At 41.2% G+C, this 18,628-nt stretch overlaps 1 protein-coding gene across 21 annotated transcripts in view; it reads left to right on the top strand.

Moving 5' to 3' along the window:
• Anks1b (ankyrin repeat and sterile alpha motif domain containing 1B) overlaps positions 1-18,628 on the top strand; it is an 867,834-nt gene that overhangs the window by 318,178 nt on the left and 531,028 nt on the right. For all 21 annotated transcript variants that reach the window (XR_012908611.1, XR_012908612.1, XR_012908614.1 and 18 more), the window contains one exon: positions 9,870-10,050. Coding sequence is in view for 17 of the 21 variants with exons in the window: in XM_075954277.1 (XP_075810392.1) it covers positions 9,870-10,050 (181 nt within the window). In the remaining 4 variants the exon portion in view is untranslated. The remainder of the gene's footprint in view (positions 1-9,869; positions 10,051-18,628) is intronic.

The raw sequence follows: 18,628 nt of genomic DNA, 5'->3' as shown, positions 1-18,628 counted from the left end.
AACATTTAAAATAATTAAAATAATGTTTGCAAGGTAGCTTTGTGTGTTTTCATGTGCGTAGAGCTGCTTCTAGGAGGTAAGCTCATTACTATGTCTTCTTGTTCCTCACTGTCTACATAGGCCCTGGAGCTACTTAATATTTTTACTGACTGAAACTGAGGTCTGAAACTTAATCTTTCATATATGTATATGACATTCCAGTGCAAGTTCATAAAAGGAAACATTCTTAAAACTTTACACTCATGCTTATATGTGCTAAATATAAGGGGATAGGCTAGTAGTCTTATAATCTGTCCCTTTTAATAAAATATGAGATGTGTTAATCCATAGCTAAGTATCTCTATGCAAAATATAATAAATCAAAGAGATTAAAGCTAGAATTGAATAAGATTCTTAATTTTTTCCTGCCTTACTCTTAATTCTATATTTAGTGACTACAGAAACTCAGATTATAAGGGCTGAGGACACGGCTTATCCGTGAAATCACTTGCTGTACAAGATTGAAGACCTAAGTTCAATTTTCAGAGCCCATGTAGAAGTCAGACGTGCAGTGTAAGTGTCTGTAGTCCTGGAGCTGAGGAAATGGCAAGTGAAGACAGGAGAATCCCTGGAGGCTTGTGGGCCAGCTGGCCTACATGGTGGCTACCAAGAAAGACCCTGTGCCAAACCAGGCAGAAGGTGAGGGCGCAAACCTGAGGTGGTTTCTTGACCTCCACATGCACACTATGACACATACACAACCATATTTGTGCATGTGCCCCCCCCACACACACACATAAGCACACACTCACATACTGTGATAGCTAACCTGGTTGTCAGCTTGCCTACATCTGAAATCAACTAAGCCCAAGCTTCTGGCTCCCCTGTGAGGGGTTTTCTTAATCAGATTCTTTGAAGCAGGAAGATTCAGCCTAAATCTGGGCCACTCCTTCTGGGCCGCCCACATAAAAGGACATGGAAGATGGAAACATTGTTTTCTGTCTGTTTGTCCTCCCTCTTGTTGACAAGTTTATTTATCTTGTTCTGTGACTAGATTCCAGCATAGACTGAAAACCAGCAGCAGCCCAGGGATCACCCTGAACTCTAGCACCAGGCTGACCTGCAGAGATTCAAGCCTCGTGGCTGAGCAACTATTGGATACTTGAGCTTTCCAACAGGAGGCAGCCATGGTGGACTACCTACCAGACCATAGCTTGTAAACCACTCTAATAAATCCCCATTTTCACACTCACACTCATACGTACACACACACACACACACACACACACACACACACACACACACATTGAAGAAGGACGCTTAAAAGAAATCCCACACTAGCTCAGAACTGAGAATAATAGAGGGTTATTTATTTAGGGGTATACTCACAGGTCACAATCCTTTGCTGGAATGGAGAACAGCAACCACAGCTGGAAAAGAGGCCGGACACGCACTTTACATGAGCATATATAGTATAAGAGGCCACGCCCAAGTGGGTGGGGAACGTAAAGGCTACTGGTGGTAGAATTTCCTACAGCAAAACTTTTCATTATTGGTTCTGTTCCTTTAGAGAACCTAGATTATATGCACTCATTAACTTAATTAAATTCAAAAAAGAATACAATCTGTAAAAGTTGAATTTCTATCCACTTGTCTTATCTTTCAACACCTTTTGAAGCAAAGCCAGTATTTTCAGTCAATGCTCTTCTTACAGTGAAGAGGAGAATGTCCTATTGATGCACAGATGAGGCTCGAGAAATAGTAAGCTCCTTGCCATACTTGTAATTTTATATTCACTTCCCTTTTAATCTGTGTAATAATTATGTCCTAGAGTCAGGATGGGAGGATCACTCATTTTTAATTCCATACACCTGTTTTAATTTTGGCATACTCTCTTGCTGACTCTAAGACCATACCTGCATCTGATGTCCACAAAACAGAATAAGAGCTAAATTGTTTTTATTTTCCTTCTTCCTTCCTTTCTTCATTCTTGCTTCCTTTCCTCCTCCCCCCTCTCTTTTTCCTTCTTTCTTTTAACACAGTCCACTGCCCATTATGTAGCTCTGGCTGTCCTGAAACTTACAGAGATCCACCTGTGTCTGCTTTGGGAGTTTGGAGTGAAGGGTGTTCTACTATGCCTGCATTAGATCTACTTATAATACCAACGTTACAATCCTTAAAAGAAAACGAATCTAAAGTGCATAAAACATCCACTCCTAAGTACATGACATTTACTTACATCTATTTCAACTCCTGGGCGGAAATTATAGATGTATGTTTTACCATGATCAGGAAAATAGAAGAATTGTATTTTACAAACCTGAGTACTATAATTCTACATTATTAGGACAAATTTTAGTCATTGTATGCAATTCTCTCTCTCTCTCTCTCTCTCTCTCTCTCTCTCTCTCTCACACACACACACACACACACACACACACACACACACACACCCTACATCTCACGAGGGCAAGTTCTATCTTTTTGAAAAGAAAGAAGGTAGATGATGTTTTTAGTTTTCGTGCTTCTCTAACAAAAACACTGTTGATTTTCTTCAAGTCCCTTTTCTGTGCTGTTCTCAGAACTCTCAGGACAGGGCCGGGAATATAGTTCAGTGGTAAGGGCTTGATAGGCCCGTATGAAACCCATGTGTGATCCCTGGTGAAGACAGAGGCAGGAAGTGGTTGGGAGGAAGAAAGAGAAAGGATTCACCGAGAATTCTAAGATGAGAGGATCAGTCATTTCCTTTTCCTTGCATGCAATTAACTTAGTAAAATAAACAAAACTAAGAATAAATCTACAGAAGTGCTGAAAATTGCAGTGTTGTTATGGGATATTCTCAAAAAATCAATATTGTTTGATTTAGACAAAACCAAAGGTAGAAATGCACAGTCAAGCAGGAGGGAGGACATCAGAGGAGTCGGAAATGAGTTTGATGTTCTCAGAGCCCTGAAGGAAATCTTGAGGGCATGGTTATCAAAGCCAGCTAGAAGTGGTCAGAGCAGCTGAGAACATTAGCACCTTGCATATGAGCAGTGGGTTTCACAGTTTGTCCAACAGTAATGGTTACTGCCTAGGTGCTAAAGGAGCCTCTGAAGCTCCTAAGGAGTGAACTGTAGCAGGAGGGGTTGGGGCGCCACACCCTGGTGATCAAAATGAGCCACCTGAAGAATGACAGACACCTAGATTCCCACCCCACTGCTAGGGTTAATTTTTTTAAATTAATTTCTTATTTTTTTTAGAATTTCTTCTTCTCTCATATATTGCACCCCTACCGTGGTTTCTGCTTCCTCCTCTCCTCCCAGTTACTCTCACCCCCACTTCCATCTCCCCCAGATCCTCTCCTTTCTTTTCAGAAAAGGGCAGGCCTCTCAGGGTTATCAACCAAACATGCTATGTCAAGTCATAATAAAACTAGGCATATTCTGTCATATTAAGGCTGGATGAGGCAACCAAGTAAGAGGCAGAGGATCCCAGAAGCAGACAAAAGAGTCAGAGACAGCCCAGTTCTTACTGTTAGGAGTCCCCCAGGAGCGCCCTGTCACAACCATAACATCCATGCAGAGGACCTAGGTCAGACCCATGCGGGCTCCCTGGTTGTTGAGACTGAGTCTCTGTGAGCCCCTATGAGACCTGGTTAGTTAATTCTGTAAGCCATGTTCTTGTGGTGTCTTGACTTCTCCAGCTCCTACAACCCTTTCTCGCCTTCTCCCTGAACTCTGCCTTATGTGTGGGTCTCTGCATCTGCTCCTATCAGCTGCTAGATGAAGCCTCTGATGGCTATTATGCTAGGCCCTGCAGACAGCTAGATTCAGCATAGGAAAGAAAATAGGTGACATTTGTCCTTCCGAAATGGAGGCACTTCACTGATTTTCTCTGTGCCATTCATTTTTTTTTTGGAGATTACATACTTTTGCTCTTCTTTAAGTCTGCAGAAGATGCTGTATATTCGTGCCGTATTTTCTTTATATGTGCATCTGTGAATGCACACCTGAGATCAAGCCATAACTTGACTGCTAGGTGTTTGTGTCTCAATAAACATAGGTGTTCCAGTATTGCTGGTCTATCCTGACTTACGTTCCTTTGGGTATGTATTTAAATGGACCCTCCATACTGATTTCCATGGTGGCTACATTCTTTCCCACCTCAACAGTGTGTAAGGATTCCTTTTTTCACACCTTTAGCAGCATTTGTAAAAACGGGCTATTAAATTATTTGGGGGCATTTAAAAGTTTAAGGCAAAGCAAATTTTGTCTTTAAAATGCCTGAAAATGGTTTCTTTTCCTTCAGGTCTTCTGCACTGTCTCCAGAGCTTAGAGAAGGGCTTGGCACATAGCCAAGGGCTAATGTTCGTCTGTTGTATGAACCAATAGAAGTAGAGTAAATAAAGCTTCTCAATGCTCCCAGACTAAACACAAGAAGGCTCAGCATAGCCATTTATAAAGGGCTGTAGAAGACTTAAAGCCATCATTGGGGAGTGCCCTGTTAGCATAGGAATAAAGACGAACGACACCACCACACAAACCCAGTCTACATCCAGAAATGTATTATATGATAAATGGACATTTCACATTAGTGCAGAAATCAGGATAGTGGTACAACAGTCTGTCATTTGGGGAAAATATTTGTAATTAAATCCCACTTCCCAAATACTGTATACTCAGAATGTGCCAAGGTTGAAGAAAGCCTTCAAAGCAAATACTCTGGCTGCTCATTTTTACCATCTAACTTTTAAAAAAAGTACATATGAAAACACCTCATTGTATTGAGACACGGAGCCTGTGGGGAGGTGTCTAGAAAGTGTGTCATCTTCTCGGGGTCCTGTGAGTGTCGCAGCGAGTGTTCTGATAGTCTGCAATCTTTCCCGAGAACTCATTCTGCATCCCGGTTTCACCTGACTGGTTTATTTAATATGACCATTGACTTTTGCTAGTGCCACATCTCTGCCCTGACACCAGTGTGTCCCTCTAGATCAGCTTGACATTTGGTTAGGACAGCGTCTGAAACCCCTTCTAATTGAATTAGGCAATTTCAAGTGGTTGGAAATCAACTTAAATTTAAGTAAGAGGCTTTTTCAAATGCCTATTGGTTTAAGTGATTTGAAAAGAATAAAGGAAACATAAAATGGAAGCTTAAGGAAAGTTTGGAAGGAAGAATCATATTACCTAGTCAGGAGTTCTTTCTTTTTTTCTTTCTTTCCTTCCTTCCTTCCTTCCTTCCTTCCTTCCTTCCTTCCTTCCTTCTTTCTTTCTTTCTTTCTTTCTTTCTTTCTTTCTTTCTTTTTTTGATACATTCTAAAGCCCAAAAGCTCAACTCCTTTTCTTTATTTTATTGGTTTTATTGAGCTTTACATTTTTCTCTGATTCCTTCCCTGTCTCTCTCCTCCCCTTCAACCCTTCCCCATGCTCCCAATTTACTCAGGAGATCTTGTCTTTTTCTGCTTCCCATGTAGATTAGATCTATCTTTGTCTCTCTTAGGGTCTTCATTGTTGTCTAGGTTCTCTGGAATTGTAATTTGTATTCTGGTTTCCTTTGTTATATGTTTAAAAACCACTAATGAGTGGATTAATATCTGGGTCTTCAGTTCAGTTCCATTGGACCACCTGTCTGTTTTTATGCCAATACCAGGCTGTTTTCAGTACTGCAGCTCTGTAGTAGAGTTTGAAGTCAGGGATTGTGATGCCTCCAGAAGTTCTTTTATTGTACAGGAATGTTTTGGCTATCCTGGGATTTTTGCTTTTCCATATGAAGTTGAGTGCTATTCTTTTAAGGTCTGTGAAGAATTTTGCTGGGCTTTTAATGGGTATTGCATTGAATCTGTAGATTGCTTTTGATAAGATTGCCATTTTTACTGTGTTAATTCTACCTATCCAAGAACCTCGGAGATCTTTCCACCTTCTGGAATTTCTTTCCTCAAAGATTTAAGGTTCTTTTCATACAAGTCTTCCACTTGTTGGTTAGAATTACTCCAAGATATCTTATGCTATTTGTGGTTATTGTGAAGGGTGATGCTTCTCTGATTTCTTTCTCAGCCCCATTTATCATCTGTGTAAAGGAGGGCTGCTGTTTTTTTTTTAGTTAATCTTGTTTTGTTCTGCATTCCTGAAAGTGATTATGAGTTGTAGAAGTTCCTTGATAGAACTTTTGGGATTGCTTATGTAAAATATCATATCATCAACAAATAGTGAGAGTTTTACTTCTTCTTTTCTGATTTGTATCCCCTTGATCTCCTTTTGTTGTCTTATTGCTCTAGCTAGGACCTTAAGAACTATATTGAATAGATATGGAAAGAGTGGACAACCTTGTCCTGTTCCTGATTTCAGAGGGATCACTGTGAATTTATCTTCATTTACTTTGATGTTAGTTTGCTGTATATTGCCTTTATTATGTTTAGGTATATTCCTTGTATCCCTTCTCTCTCCAAGGCCTTTATCGTGAAGGGATGTTGTATTTTGTCAGGAGCGTTTTCAGCATCTAATGAGATGATCATGTGGTTTTTATTTTTTCAGTTTGTTTATATGGTGGATTACATTAACAGATTTTCATGTGTTGAACCATTCCTGTATCTCTGGGATGAAGCCGACTTGATCATGGTGGATGATGGTTCTAATGTGTTTTTTTTATTCGATTTGCCAGTATTTTGTTGAGTATTTTTACATCAATGTTCATGAGTAGGTTTGGTCTATAATTCTTTTTTTTTAGTAATGTCTTTCTGTGGTTTGGGTATCATGGTAATTGTAGCCTCATAAAAATAGTTTGACAATGTTCTTTCTGTTTCTATTGTATGGAACAGTTTGAGGAGTATTGGCATTAATTCATCTTTGAAAATCTTGTAGAATTCTATGCTGAAACTATCTGATCCTGGTCTTTTATTTTATTGGAAGACCTTTGATGACTGTTTGTATTTCTTTGGCAGTTATAGGTATGTTTAATTTGCTTTTCTGATAGTGATCTAATATTGGTAAGTGATATTTATTCAGAAAGTTGTCCGTTTCTTTTAAGTTTTCCAGGAGTTCTTTTTTATTTCAATCCTAAGTGGATCACATGCATGTGCTCCACCATAATGACATGCTGTTCCTACTGTTGTATCAGAATTTATTCCACCTACATCTTTATGTTCCACAATACTCCTAGAATGGGTTCTGACTGGCGAAGATAATTCAAAGTAAGTATAACACATACATATCACCCTCACTCTGGCAATAGAACAGTCACTCATAATTCCGTTTGGGCATTTCTTAGAGTCTGGCTTCTTTGCTTTGTACCAAGTGAACCCCACTGGACCCTACTTATAAGTGTGCCCTGTGCTTGGATATAGCCCCCTTTTGCTCTAAAACATGTCTTCGTGTCTGACTGTTGTGCCAATGAGGTCTGTGGGGCAACAGAGCTTCTGCTTTGGCTTGGAGTCACTCACCTATTATCCTGCCTTCTGTGGTGGCATCAACCTTTAGGGTGGGATTCTTGACCAATGCCCTCTTAAGCCTGATACACCCATCCACCCTAATGACTGCCAGGAAGGGTTTAACCATCATGCTGTGAAAAGCCCCATGCTTTAGGGACCAAAACATGGATAACAAATGAAAATATCCTGTAGTAAGAGACCATGGGAAATGGTGGGTATGGGGGGGAGTACTGCTTTTTTGGTACCCTCCCTCAAGTAGAAACCCAACAGTGGATTCCCTGACCTTAGCGTTCCCTTCCTGTAGCTCCTTTATGTGTGGTACTGTCTTTTGTGTTCCCTGCAGCTTCTATATAGATGGTTCCGTTTCTTCCCCATGCATCACTTCTCCTCCCACTGAAGAGCTATAATGTTACTTCTTTATTGCTCTGGCAGCACTTGCCCTGGTGTCTGCAATTAGTGTACACTCAGCAATATTTGTAGGATGAATTAATGCCGCCAAATTAGCCTATTTATCTTCATAATTGCATAACAACTTGTATTTTAATGCAATTAGAATTGTGGGCAGCCGAGGCTTAGAAACATGTATTTAAGAAACATTTAGGTGGAGACCATATGCATCAGTGGTCTTGACCCTTAGAAGGCTCATGGGAAGGAGCGTTAGTGGGAAGGCAGTCCATTGCCTGTATACAAAGGGAAGCAAAGCACAATACAAAACAACAAAGCAAATTCTTGACTAATGGCCATATCTGTTTCTATTAGTGCCCCTGTAATAGCGTGTGCCTCCTTAATGGCTGCTCCAGAGAACAGTGGAAAGGACATTGAATGTGAAACTGAGATTCAGTAGCCCCCAGGGCAGACATGTCATGAGAAACCAAGCCTGACATTAAATCCTCATCTTTCATCCTTCAGAAGCAACTGCATCTTGTGTGGGTACTAATCTGAATTCTGTCCCCAAGTGGTGTCGCGATAATAAATGACGTGCCTGCTCCTGTATAACAATATTGTGCCTCTCAAGCTTTTTAAATAATAAAAGTATGAAAGAGTAAAGCATCGAGATCATTTCATGCTCTCTCTATGTTTTTAGATAATTTACTTCTACACAGTGATGTAGAAGAGACACAGAATTTGAGGTCTTTTTTTTTTTTAAGGAAATGATCTCTGAAGGCAGTGATCCAAACATGTTGGAACAAAGAAAACACTAATAAAACAAAGGTTGTTGTCCTATGAGAAATGAATGGATAATAAACTTATTGAATAAGACTTAACTCCTATTATTTATTGCACGAAAGAATATTTCACTTCTATCAACAAGAATAATTAAAAGTTAAAACTTGGATTGGTTTTTTTTTTTTTTTTTTGGAAATAGTACATAGATCTGAGGTCCAAAGGGTTTTACTTTTTCTTAACTACAATGTTCTAAGCTCTAGTGGGCAGGAAGAATGGGAAATTATTAATACTGTTGTAGAAAAACCCCAGAAGCCTCCTATGGGGAGTAATCCGTGACCGACAGAGAACATAGATTATATCTGCAATTGCTCCATGATTTTAACTTTTATGTTTAAATTGACTTTTCTTGCTATTTGGGGATTAATTAAAATCCTTAAGAAAGAAAATCAAAGTTCACTACAAATACCAAGTAGATTCGTAGATCCTAGAAAATGTTCCATATAAGTTCACTTAATTCTCGTGATTTAATTCTAGCATATGGTACTTGGGGATACCATCTAATGCCACCAATTCCTTGGACTATATAAAAAAAGCAAAAAATAGAACTGCCTTAATTATACTTCAATGTTGAAGGGACCTTTTGATATTTGTCTCTGTCTCCTCAGGGTCCAGTGAATGACAGATGTTTAATGAATGTTGGTTGAAGGGAAGGTGACTTAAAGTTGTAACTTTCAAAAATTGATGATTGCGAGAAATGCTGTGCGTTTGATTTTGTGATCTTCTGTGGAAACCAGATAGCCTAAAGTAGCATATTAACGGTGTCATAAGATTTTCAGTTATACAGCTTTTCACTATCATCAACTGATTGACTGCTATCTCTCTCTGCTATGCTGGCTAGTTTTATGTCAACTGGACACAAACTAGAATCTTCAGAGAGGAGGGAGCCTTGACTGAGGAAATGCGTCCATAAGATTAGGCTCTAGGCAAGCCTGGAGGGCTTTTTCTTAGTAGTTAATGAAGGAAGACCTGCCCATGTGGGTGTGCCTACCCCTGGGCTGGTGCCCCTGGGTTTTATAAGAAAGCAGACTGGGCAAGCCATGGGGGCAAGGCAGTAAGCAGCACCCCTCTTTGCCCTCTGAATCATCTCTTGCCTCATGTTCCTGCCCTGCTTGTGTTCTGGTCCTTGCTGCTTTTGTTGAAAAACTGGTATATGTAACTGTGGGGGAAATAAACCTTTTCCTCTTCAAATTATTTAGAAAGAGAGGTATGGCTAAAGGCAGGAATGATTGTATTAATACTCTTGTCGTCTTGTTTATTTTAGCCAAAACAACGAACATCTATTGTGTCTTCTCTGGATTTCCAGCGAATGAATCATAACCAAGAATACTTTGAAATCAGCACGTCTACAGGGTGCGCCAGCTTTCCTTCCAGTCCTCCAGTTAGTCCGCCCACCTCTTCCGTGGGAACCACAGAAGTCAAGAATGAGGGAGCTGAGCACACAGGTAAAACAGTTCACTTTATGCAAGTATACTTTTGAGCTTTAATAAAGTCTTTATGAGCTTTGGTGATTAAGAGAAATCTTCATCCAAATTTTATTTCCGGTTCACATTTTATGAGCAACAATATAGGGTATTCATATTTTTATTATGGCAAGGGTGTAATATTGTTTCTAATACAATAGTGGTCTTTCCAGTGTTGACATTAATGTAACAATTTAATATTATTATGGTTATAATTAAAAAGGGCCTAGAAATGCTTTTTTTGTCCACTGTCATTCACTACTCTCCCGCAGTTCTATCAGCTAATCGACAGTGGAGCTGTTGATAGCTGCTTTGAGACTGAAAAACCCTTACCAAGGACATCTGGTTAAGACTGAGTTCGGCACTGTTGCTAAGATAGATGTCACCCACTTAAACCCAAGTGAACTTGGAAAGGAGGGGTGTAAGAGGGAAGTAGTCCCGCCCACTAGGGAAAGCTTTCTGGTTCTAGCCAATCAGATTCACAGTGTTTCTGTTCTTCAGAGAAGAATGAACCAATAGCTAACAGATGCGGACTAGGACGTGAGAAGTATCTTTCTTTTCTGTCTAATTCTCAGCAAACACACTGCCCAGTTGTTTCCATTCAAATAGTTTAAGCTTAGTAGATATGGTTACATTCATTTTAGAATCCTAAACAAAAGTCAGTTCCGTTATTTCTACCATGTGTCTGTTCAAACTGTCTGCACATAAATATATGTATGTATACGTACATGTTTAAGTCTTTTCACCAACACTATTATTAAAAGCATCAGAACAAACATTGTAAAAAATATAAAGCTAAGGAATTATCTTCTCTGGGGTTCCAAGTAATAACACTGATGCTCTGTAGAAGCCATAATCCAATCTTTCATAGCAGCTGGAGAGATATTTATAAAATGTAAATCAAGTTGCACCATTGGTGTGTTGCTGTGTGCCGAGGGATTCGGGTCCTTGTATGTCCAATGAAACCATCTGTCACCTGGTTCCAAACTTGCTGTGGGACCTGACCTTCAGCACACTCACCCAGGCCTCCTTTGCAGGACCCAGGCTCGGGGACTTTGGCACTCTGCTTCTTCCCACCTGCAAGCTGTGTGCTTTAATGCTGATGTTACGGAGCATCACTTAGGTTTTGACTTGGTCATGCTTCTTCACATGATCTTCAGAGTGTACTATCTTGAGTAGAAGTTCTCAATATGATGAGGAGTGTGGTAAGAAAGAAGCAAAAATAAATGCAACCGTTCCAATAATAAAAAAAAAAAAGCACATACTTAGGGCTTGGTGAGACAGTGTTTTTGGTATTTCCATTATCTCAGCTCATCATAATCTTGGTGGGCATACAGGTTGAGTGGTAGCTTCTATAGTGAAGGAAATTCAGACACAAAGAGCAATAACAGCCTCCCATCCAAACAGTGCTGGCATTCAAACCTGGTGCCAGTTTCCCTGTTCCCACACTTTCCTCTGTTGCTATGTTCACTTTGGTGATATCTGGAGGAGGACAGGGCCTTGCTGTGTAGCCCAGGCTAGCCTCACACTCATGGTCCTACCCTAGCTCCCTGTGTGCTGGAATTACAGGTGTGTAGCACAATATCTGGCTTGTTCTAGTTACTTCTATCAAATTTTCTCCTTTCTTTCTTCGGTGGTCTTATCTGCATATGAAATAATGCCGATGGCTTTTCTGCTTAGCAACTGTCATGTTTCTAGACATGTCATGCTTTTCTGCTTAGCAACTCTCATGTTTCTAGAACGTATACTATGGTAGATGGGTTTGGCACATCATAAGCCTTGAAGTCAGGCTGCCTAAACTGATTACTAATTATGGGGTAAGCTCAGCTTTTGGTGCTACAGGTCTTCTCCTCTAAAGAGAGAGTTAAAGAAAAAGGAACTGATTAGATTTCCTTAGCCTACAGTGTAACAGTGCTTCTGAAGCCGCGATTAACATCGCATCCTATCAGGTACTAAATTAGTGCTCAGTAAATATTAGTAACTGTCCATAGTAGTTGCAGGAATTGCAATATTCTCATAGCTCCCCTTTGCCTACTCAAAACCCCACATTTCTTCAATGAGTATATACTGTTTCCCGTATAGAAGAAAATGGTATAGGATGAGGAAGTGGGATTTGCCTCCTAAAGAGAAAGGGCATTTGGACCCTGGAAAGGATTCGGGGTGTATACAATTATTATTCATCCAGAACTTACTTGATGCTCAGCTCCAGATCTTGAAGCCCCCAGTGGGAGGGGTGGCAAGATTTGCTCTACTTCACCAGCTTCCTTTTATTTCAAGCACAAAGGTTTTCAAGGATGCAAATCTTGCAGTTATATTTGAGGTAGATCGAGATTGTGCTCATTTGTATTTTGTTTTTGTTTTAGTTTTTTGCCATTAAAAGTCAGAGCTGTAGGTATAGAGCCTAAGCCCTGAACCCCAAGAGGAGAGGGCAAGAACTCTCTTTTGCTGCATCATCCAAAATGAGTAGCGTAGTTGTTAGCCTGGGATGCTTTCTGTCTGCCTTCAGCTGAGCGGAAACCTGACTGTTGCTCCCCAGATGGGTCCCAGCCGCCTTGCCGTGACTTCATCCTTCAGGGCTCACTCGCACAGTTCACTGCAACCTCAGCAGCAAACTGGTACTTTGTAATAGTGCGCAAAGATGATGCCAATTTGCTTTAAATTAAAAGGTAAAACTTTAAGATTTTTTAAGATAGTTTTTTTTCTTGTCTAGTTGAAAAAGTAGTAGTTTATTACCTTAGAGACAGGGTTAATTTGTTATGCTTTGGACTTAATAACCTCCCTCCGCAGACCCTCCCGAGTGGCATGTATTGTGTGTTCCGTCCTGGAGTTTTTCAGTATCTCCTATCAAATCTCTTTTCCATTCTTCAATTTGCTCTTTGGAAAAGAGAAAGTAAAATGACTTCCTTCAATATCCATGATATGTGAGTTAATTCATTTTTGTAAACTATGGAAACTAATATTCTTTAATATTTTCAGTTTTTATCTTTCTTTTTAATATTAATACTTGAAATATGCCAACTTTTTAAATGCAGAAGCGTTTTTTGTGGCCTTTTCTTGACTTTGAAGTATAATTTAATTAACTGTACATGTGCAGTTCATTTTATAAATGATGGTACAAAACATTAATCTTGACAAAAATGGCATTTAATAGAGCAAGAACGAATGTTGTTTTATTTTCAGCACAGTGGCTTACACCTTAATCTACTGCTATTTCAGCCAGAAATTGCGACTCCACAGTTACTGGTCTGCTTCTCTAGAAGTGACCTGGCCACAGCCTGGCGGGAATTCTGTTCCCCCAGGCACTGGCTTTGCTGCTGGTGCTAAAGGCAGCTTTAACTAAATAAGACTTGAGGTTCAAAGGCTGGGGTGAAACACTGTTAGCTCAGAGGGGCTGAGTAGCAACCAGCTAGCCCTCTCTCCTGCAAGGGGCCATGCTTCAGCTCAGCAAAAACGAAAATAGCCACGTCACTCAAAACCCTATTCTAACATTTCCCATGCCTCTCTCTGTCTCTCCAGGTGCTCTCTGATGCCCTCTGATGACTTTCTGTCAACTAGTTGCTAACTCATCCTCCCGCTCCAATGTTAATTTTACTTAATTAAAGCAAATGCTAATTAGGGGTTCACAGCATTATCGAATACCCTTCCCTGCCCCCAACAAGCTATTTTAGCTTTAAAGTCAAATAACAAAATTCTAGGTGAACCAACAGATTTATTTTGAGGGACAGCCATTGAAAAGCCTCCTGGACTGTGATTAAAGCTTCAGTTTAGACGTCATCCAGCAAGGCTGAAGAAAGGAGAAGCTTTGGCAGTAAGTGTGGGAATCCTATGGACAGAATTACATTTAACTAGGGAGGTTAGTGTTCATCTTCAGGAGGGAGGAGGAGGAGGAGGAGGAGGAGGAGGAGGAGGAGGAGGAGGAGGAGGAGGAGGAGGAGGAGGAGGAGGAGGAGAATAAAAGAAGGAGGAGGAGGAGAATAAAAGAAGAAGAAGCAGAAATAAGCAATTGGCTAATTGGCTCTGTTGACCATAGTTCCTACACGGGCTACAAAGAGGACTAGTTACTGGTGAATTTAACAGAATAGAACTTATTGATGACCTTTATAAGACCAACCTGATTAGAACTAATGGGGCAAGCATCAACATAAGGTGTGCAGGGAAACAAGAGGTGAGGACTTAAAGAGGGCAAGGATAGACCATTGTCAGTCTCACCAGGGTGTTCTTTCCAAAAGAATTGCTAACTTCTGCTGAAGAAGGAGAAACAGGGAGGGGTCTGTGAAATAAGGGGAAAGACTGACTTCAGACAGGAGTATCTTGCCAGCAGGAAGGATGTGTTGGGTGTGGGTGAAAATGCAGGCAAGGTCACCCATGCAGCAGTCTACAGATATCTGATAGTGTATATATTCTGTTAGGCAGAAAGCAGTAGCTCCCATTGGGAAGAGAGACAGCTAGAGCACAGCATCTGAGAAGAGGTGAAATAGGTGCATAGGAGAAAACAGGCAGGGAGTGACCCACCACCCCCTCCCCAACCAACATAAAGGCCCAAGTGATGCTGTGTCACAAACCACAGAAAAGACTAGCCAGTGCAGTTCTGTGTTTCCTCCAGCTCTAGTCAACTGGAGACCCAAGAGCAGAAAACTGAACTCTAGACAAGTTCTGGATTTTCTATATGGGTATACTGAAGTAAGCAATTGAAGAGCAAGAAAATAGGAATGAAAGAAAGGATAGAAATTTGATGCAGAATGGATATGGAGAAGGGAGAGAAAGAACAAAGAGATGAGTAACAATCAAACACAAGGGGGCCTTGAGGGCTGAAGATCCCAGAGGGCAAAGACTTCTATAGTCAAAACTGAAGAAAGCTGGAATGGAAGCGGGGAGTCTGCAGTGGGAATGGACATGCGCCCAGGAGTGGTTTGATCTTGAGACCGTGGTAGTAAGCCTGGTATTAGCCTGTACCCCTCAAAACAGTGTCTGTAGTTAGGTCAGTATGGTTTTCAAGAGGAGATACTTGGTGTTCAGGGCCATATCTACATATATATTAGTCTGTTCAAAATATTTGACATAGTCTTCATTTGTTCAGTAAGTTATAATATAGGTGGACGTTTCCTGGACCTACCTCTCCTGTACTTTGTCCCACTCTTTCTTGAAGAACGGTGATTGTGTTCCAGGATTTCCAGGATCCTCTTGAGGTGGGGATTTCTTCCAAATTTGCACCCCCATGGAGCTCTCAGCTCCTGACGCCATACATCACAAGTATCTTGTTCTCATATGGACCACATCCCTGACCTGAGAACCCATCTCCTTAGGATCTCAGTCTTAGAGTGGCTGCTGGCTTATGTGCTCCCCCCAACATGATCAGGATGATTTTTTTTCTTTTTTAGTAGAAGTCGTGATGGAATTTAAATGGTAGAATTTGGGGTCTATTTGAAGGTAGAGATAACATGGATTTTGGTGGTTGGATACAGGATATGATAAAATGAAAACTAGATACATATGATTCGAGAACTTTGGACCTTTTTAAATCATTAAAAGGATGGAGTTTATCATAGTTAAGATGGGGAAAGTTCAGTTCGGACATTTTAACTTAAACTTGGTATCAAAAGAGTTATATTAAGTAGGTAGTTGAGACAGTGGTTTGTCAGCGGGCTGAGGCAGAGTGGGAGAAACCATGTAATAATTGTATGATCATTAAAATCAAAGGGTAAAAATTTAAAAGCTCAAGAAGGCTTAGCCTACAGTAGGGGACTACGTTTGTCAGTAGGAAGACACTGGTGTTGTGGATTGGAGCTGGGGGAGAAGAGAAAAACAAATCCTGACAGATTCTTCTGTCTTCTAGAAAGCTAATCCAGAAAGCTCTTTCCATATAAAGCATTCTATGAATTAGCGCTGTCTCAAGGGCACCTGCCAGGCAAATCAGCCATCCTGGGTAACTAATTACTTCCAGTTCTCCTGTAGTTTCAAACCATCTACCTCCTGCTGGAGAAAACTGATGGGGGAGAGGAGAAATATTTTTTTAAGTAAAGTAGAAAAGTGCTTCCTTCCAAATGGAAGGAAAAACAAAACCCAGGAGCCACGAGGTATTCAGTATTCTGCAGAGAGGAAACACCAGAGACGCAAAATCAGAATAGAGAGGGTGGCATGCGCGCTCCCACTGGGTAGAGATTGCCAGAAAGGGAGGCAAAGGCCTGCCTTCTAATTAGTTCACAGGGATGTGAACTAGACCCTCTGAAGTCAAGACCTCATTATGACAGCAGTTGCTGGACACAGCTTGCTGAGGGAGACTTTGCCCACGGATGACAAGAAAACCAAAGGCAACCTAGAAAATCTTTAAGTTCCAAACTAAGATTTAGTGTGCATGGACAGAAGGAAGTTAGGAGTTTGTGAGCGTGATGTATAATTATGTGTTTTGGGACTTCCAGAAACAATCCAGTATTTCATTTTTTATCCTTTCACAATTTTATTTATATAAAGTGCTTTGATCATGGTTACCCTATTATTCTCTCTTATTCCCAAACCCTTTCTCTCTCTCTCTCTCTCTCTCTCTCTCTCTCTCTCTCTCTCTCTCTCTCTCTCTCTCTCTCTCTCTCTCTCTCTCTCCCCTCCTCCTCCCCCTCCCCCTCCCCCTCTCCCTCTCCCCCTGTAGCCCACTATGTCACACAGGAAGGTGGGATGTTTGCCCCTGATGCTTGACAAAGAAAGGAAAAGTTGTGTTGCAATAGTTGAAAACTGTGAAAACAGCGAGGACCCATGCGTGATGTCGATATGTACATGTTGGGGGCTGGCTGCATGCCACCCCACCCAGCTTTCAGCTCAGTGGCCTTCTGAGGCCCCCTTCAGGAAGTCGTAGGAACTTGTGGATTTCATGAACACTTAAGGAAATTAAAAGGGTTCAGAAAATATGTCCCCAAGGTTATACTATTTCTTACCGTGAAGAACTACCAAGCTTAACAGGATGTGGCCATGCCCAGAGTCTCTAAGAGACTAGGAAGCCAGGCCCCCAGTTATTTGCCTGTTTTCCTTGCAAAGCCAGAGCCCAGCAGGAAACCCCAGGAAATGCACTCCTACCTCCCACTCACCTCTCCTGTGGAAATTGCACCAGAACGTGGTTAGATCCTTTCTCACCTGGGTCCAGCTTCTCGGGTGTCTGTAGGTCATCCTTCAGACCCCAGTCTGTGTGTCATACGTAGCAGTCTGCCTTCAAGTCTGCTGGCTTGCTAAGCTACCTTGTCCTACATGAGGACAAGCCTCCAGAATATACTGGGAGCAGAAAGGATTTAGGCGTAGCAAGATTTCCCTTCTTCTCTGAAATTCCTTTTATGTTGGACTAGCACTACTAAATTTAAAAAATATCTGAGAGCAACATATATGCTTAATTGATTCAGTAGCACAATTGCTTCATAAATAGATTCACTTTTTTATATCACTGTATTAATGTGAGTCCAGGTGGCAGTCACAGCTCGGACCCTTAAACCTCCAGTACAAATCGGGAGCATCCAGGCGAAGTGAGTCTAGCTGGGCACCAGAATCTGAAATTCCTATGGTGACTCGGAGCGAGAAGATTGACTAGCCCCCCGTTTGGTGTGCCCTAGGATGGGAGAGCAGCCCAAGCTGGGTGTGTGTCACTCTGGGGGACAGCCAGTGTTGAAGATCCCAGCAGAGGCGAGGTAGCAGTGGTTGGGGGATGCAGGTCCAGAGACATGATGTTCTGAGAAGTCCTCCTTTCTTTCAAACTGCATTTTATTAACTCAGTTTTCTCTTGCTTTTACCCAGCGTTAATACAGGTGAAAATATAACTATTTCATTAACTCGATTTTTCTATGAGAATCCAATTCACCATAGCGTTCATCTTCTCTTCGGTTACCCGTCCTGTTTGGGTTTTATGAATAGTGTTCCCCTCTCATTTGATTTTCCTCTGCTGAGATTGCTTTCATCACTTGACCTGACGCCCCCCCTCCCCATCCTCCATTATCAGTTATATTTCTGGGATATGCGTGTGATCATTATAACAAAATGTGAAATGGGGAGGGAGAAACTATGATGATAATGTTTAAGAAGAAGAAATATGATAATGTTTAAGAAGAAGAAATATGATGATAATGTTTAAGAAGAAGAAATATGATGATAATGTTTAAGAAGAAGAAATATGATGATAATGTTTCAGAAGAAGGAGCTGGGGGAATCTCCATGGGGTTGAGTCCATAATGCTGGCTGGGGAGAAATCCCCGCCCTACCACTATGGAAAAGAACTTCTACCACTACTAGCTCCGTTCCTCTGGTCACATCTGTCGCTGCATCCTCCCCGTCTGTTCTTTATCCTTGACTGTGATGGGAAGGTGGTCTGTGTGCTCACCTGACGCTTGCTTTTCAGAGGCTTTGCTTTTGTGTGACATGCCAGGGAGGACCTACGGCAGAGCGAGAATCTCCAGGTGGCTTCCTACTGGATACGAATAGCTCCTCACTGCTTCGCCGCCTTGACTTTGGAAGCCTTAGCTCTTCTAGTTGACTCTTGGCGTTCTGCTTTCTGAGCCTTAGTCCTCTTTTCGAGTCCATGTGAGTTGTGATG

Source organism: Microtus pennsylvanicus, chromosome 20 (genome assembly GCF_037038515.1).
Source record: "Microtus pennsylvanicus isolate mMicPen1 chromosome 20, mMicPen1.hap1, whole genome shotgun sequence".
NCBI classification, from domain to species: Eukaryota; Metazoa; Chordata; class Mammalia; order Rodentia; family Cricetidae; genus Microtus; species Microtus pennsylvanicus.
The sequence above is the reverse complement of the archived record's forward strand: the minus strand, read 5'-3'. Positions and strand labels throughout refer to the sequence as shown.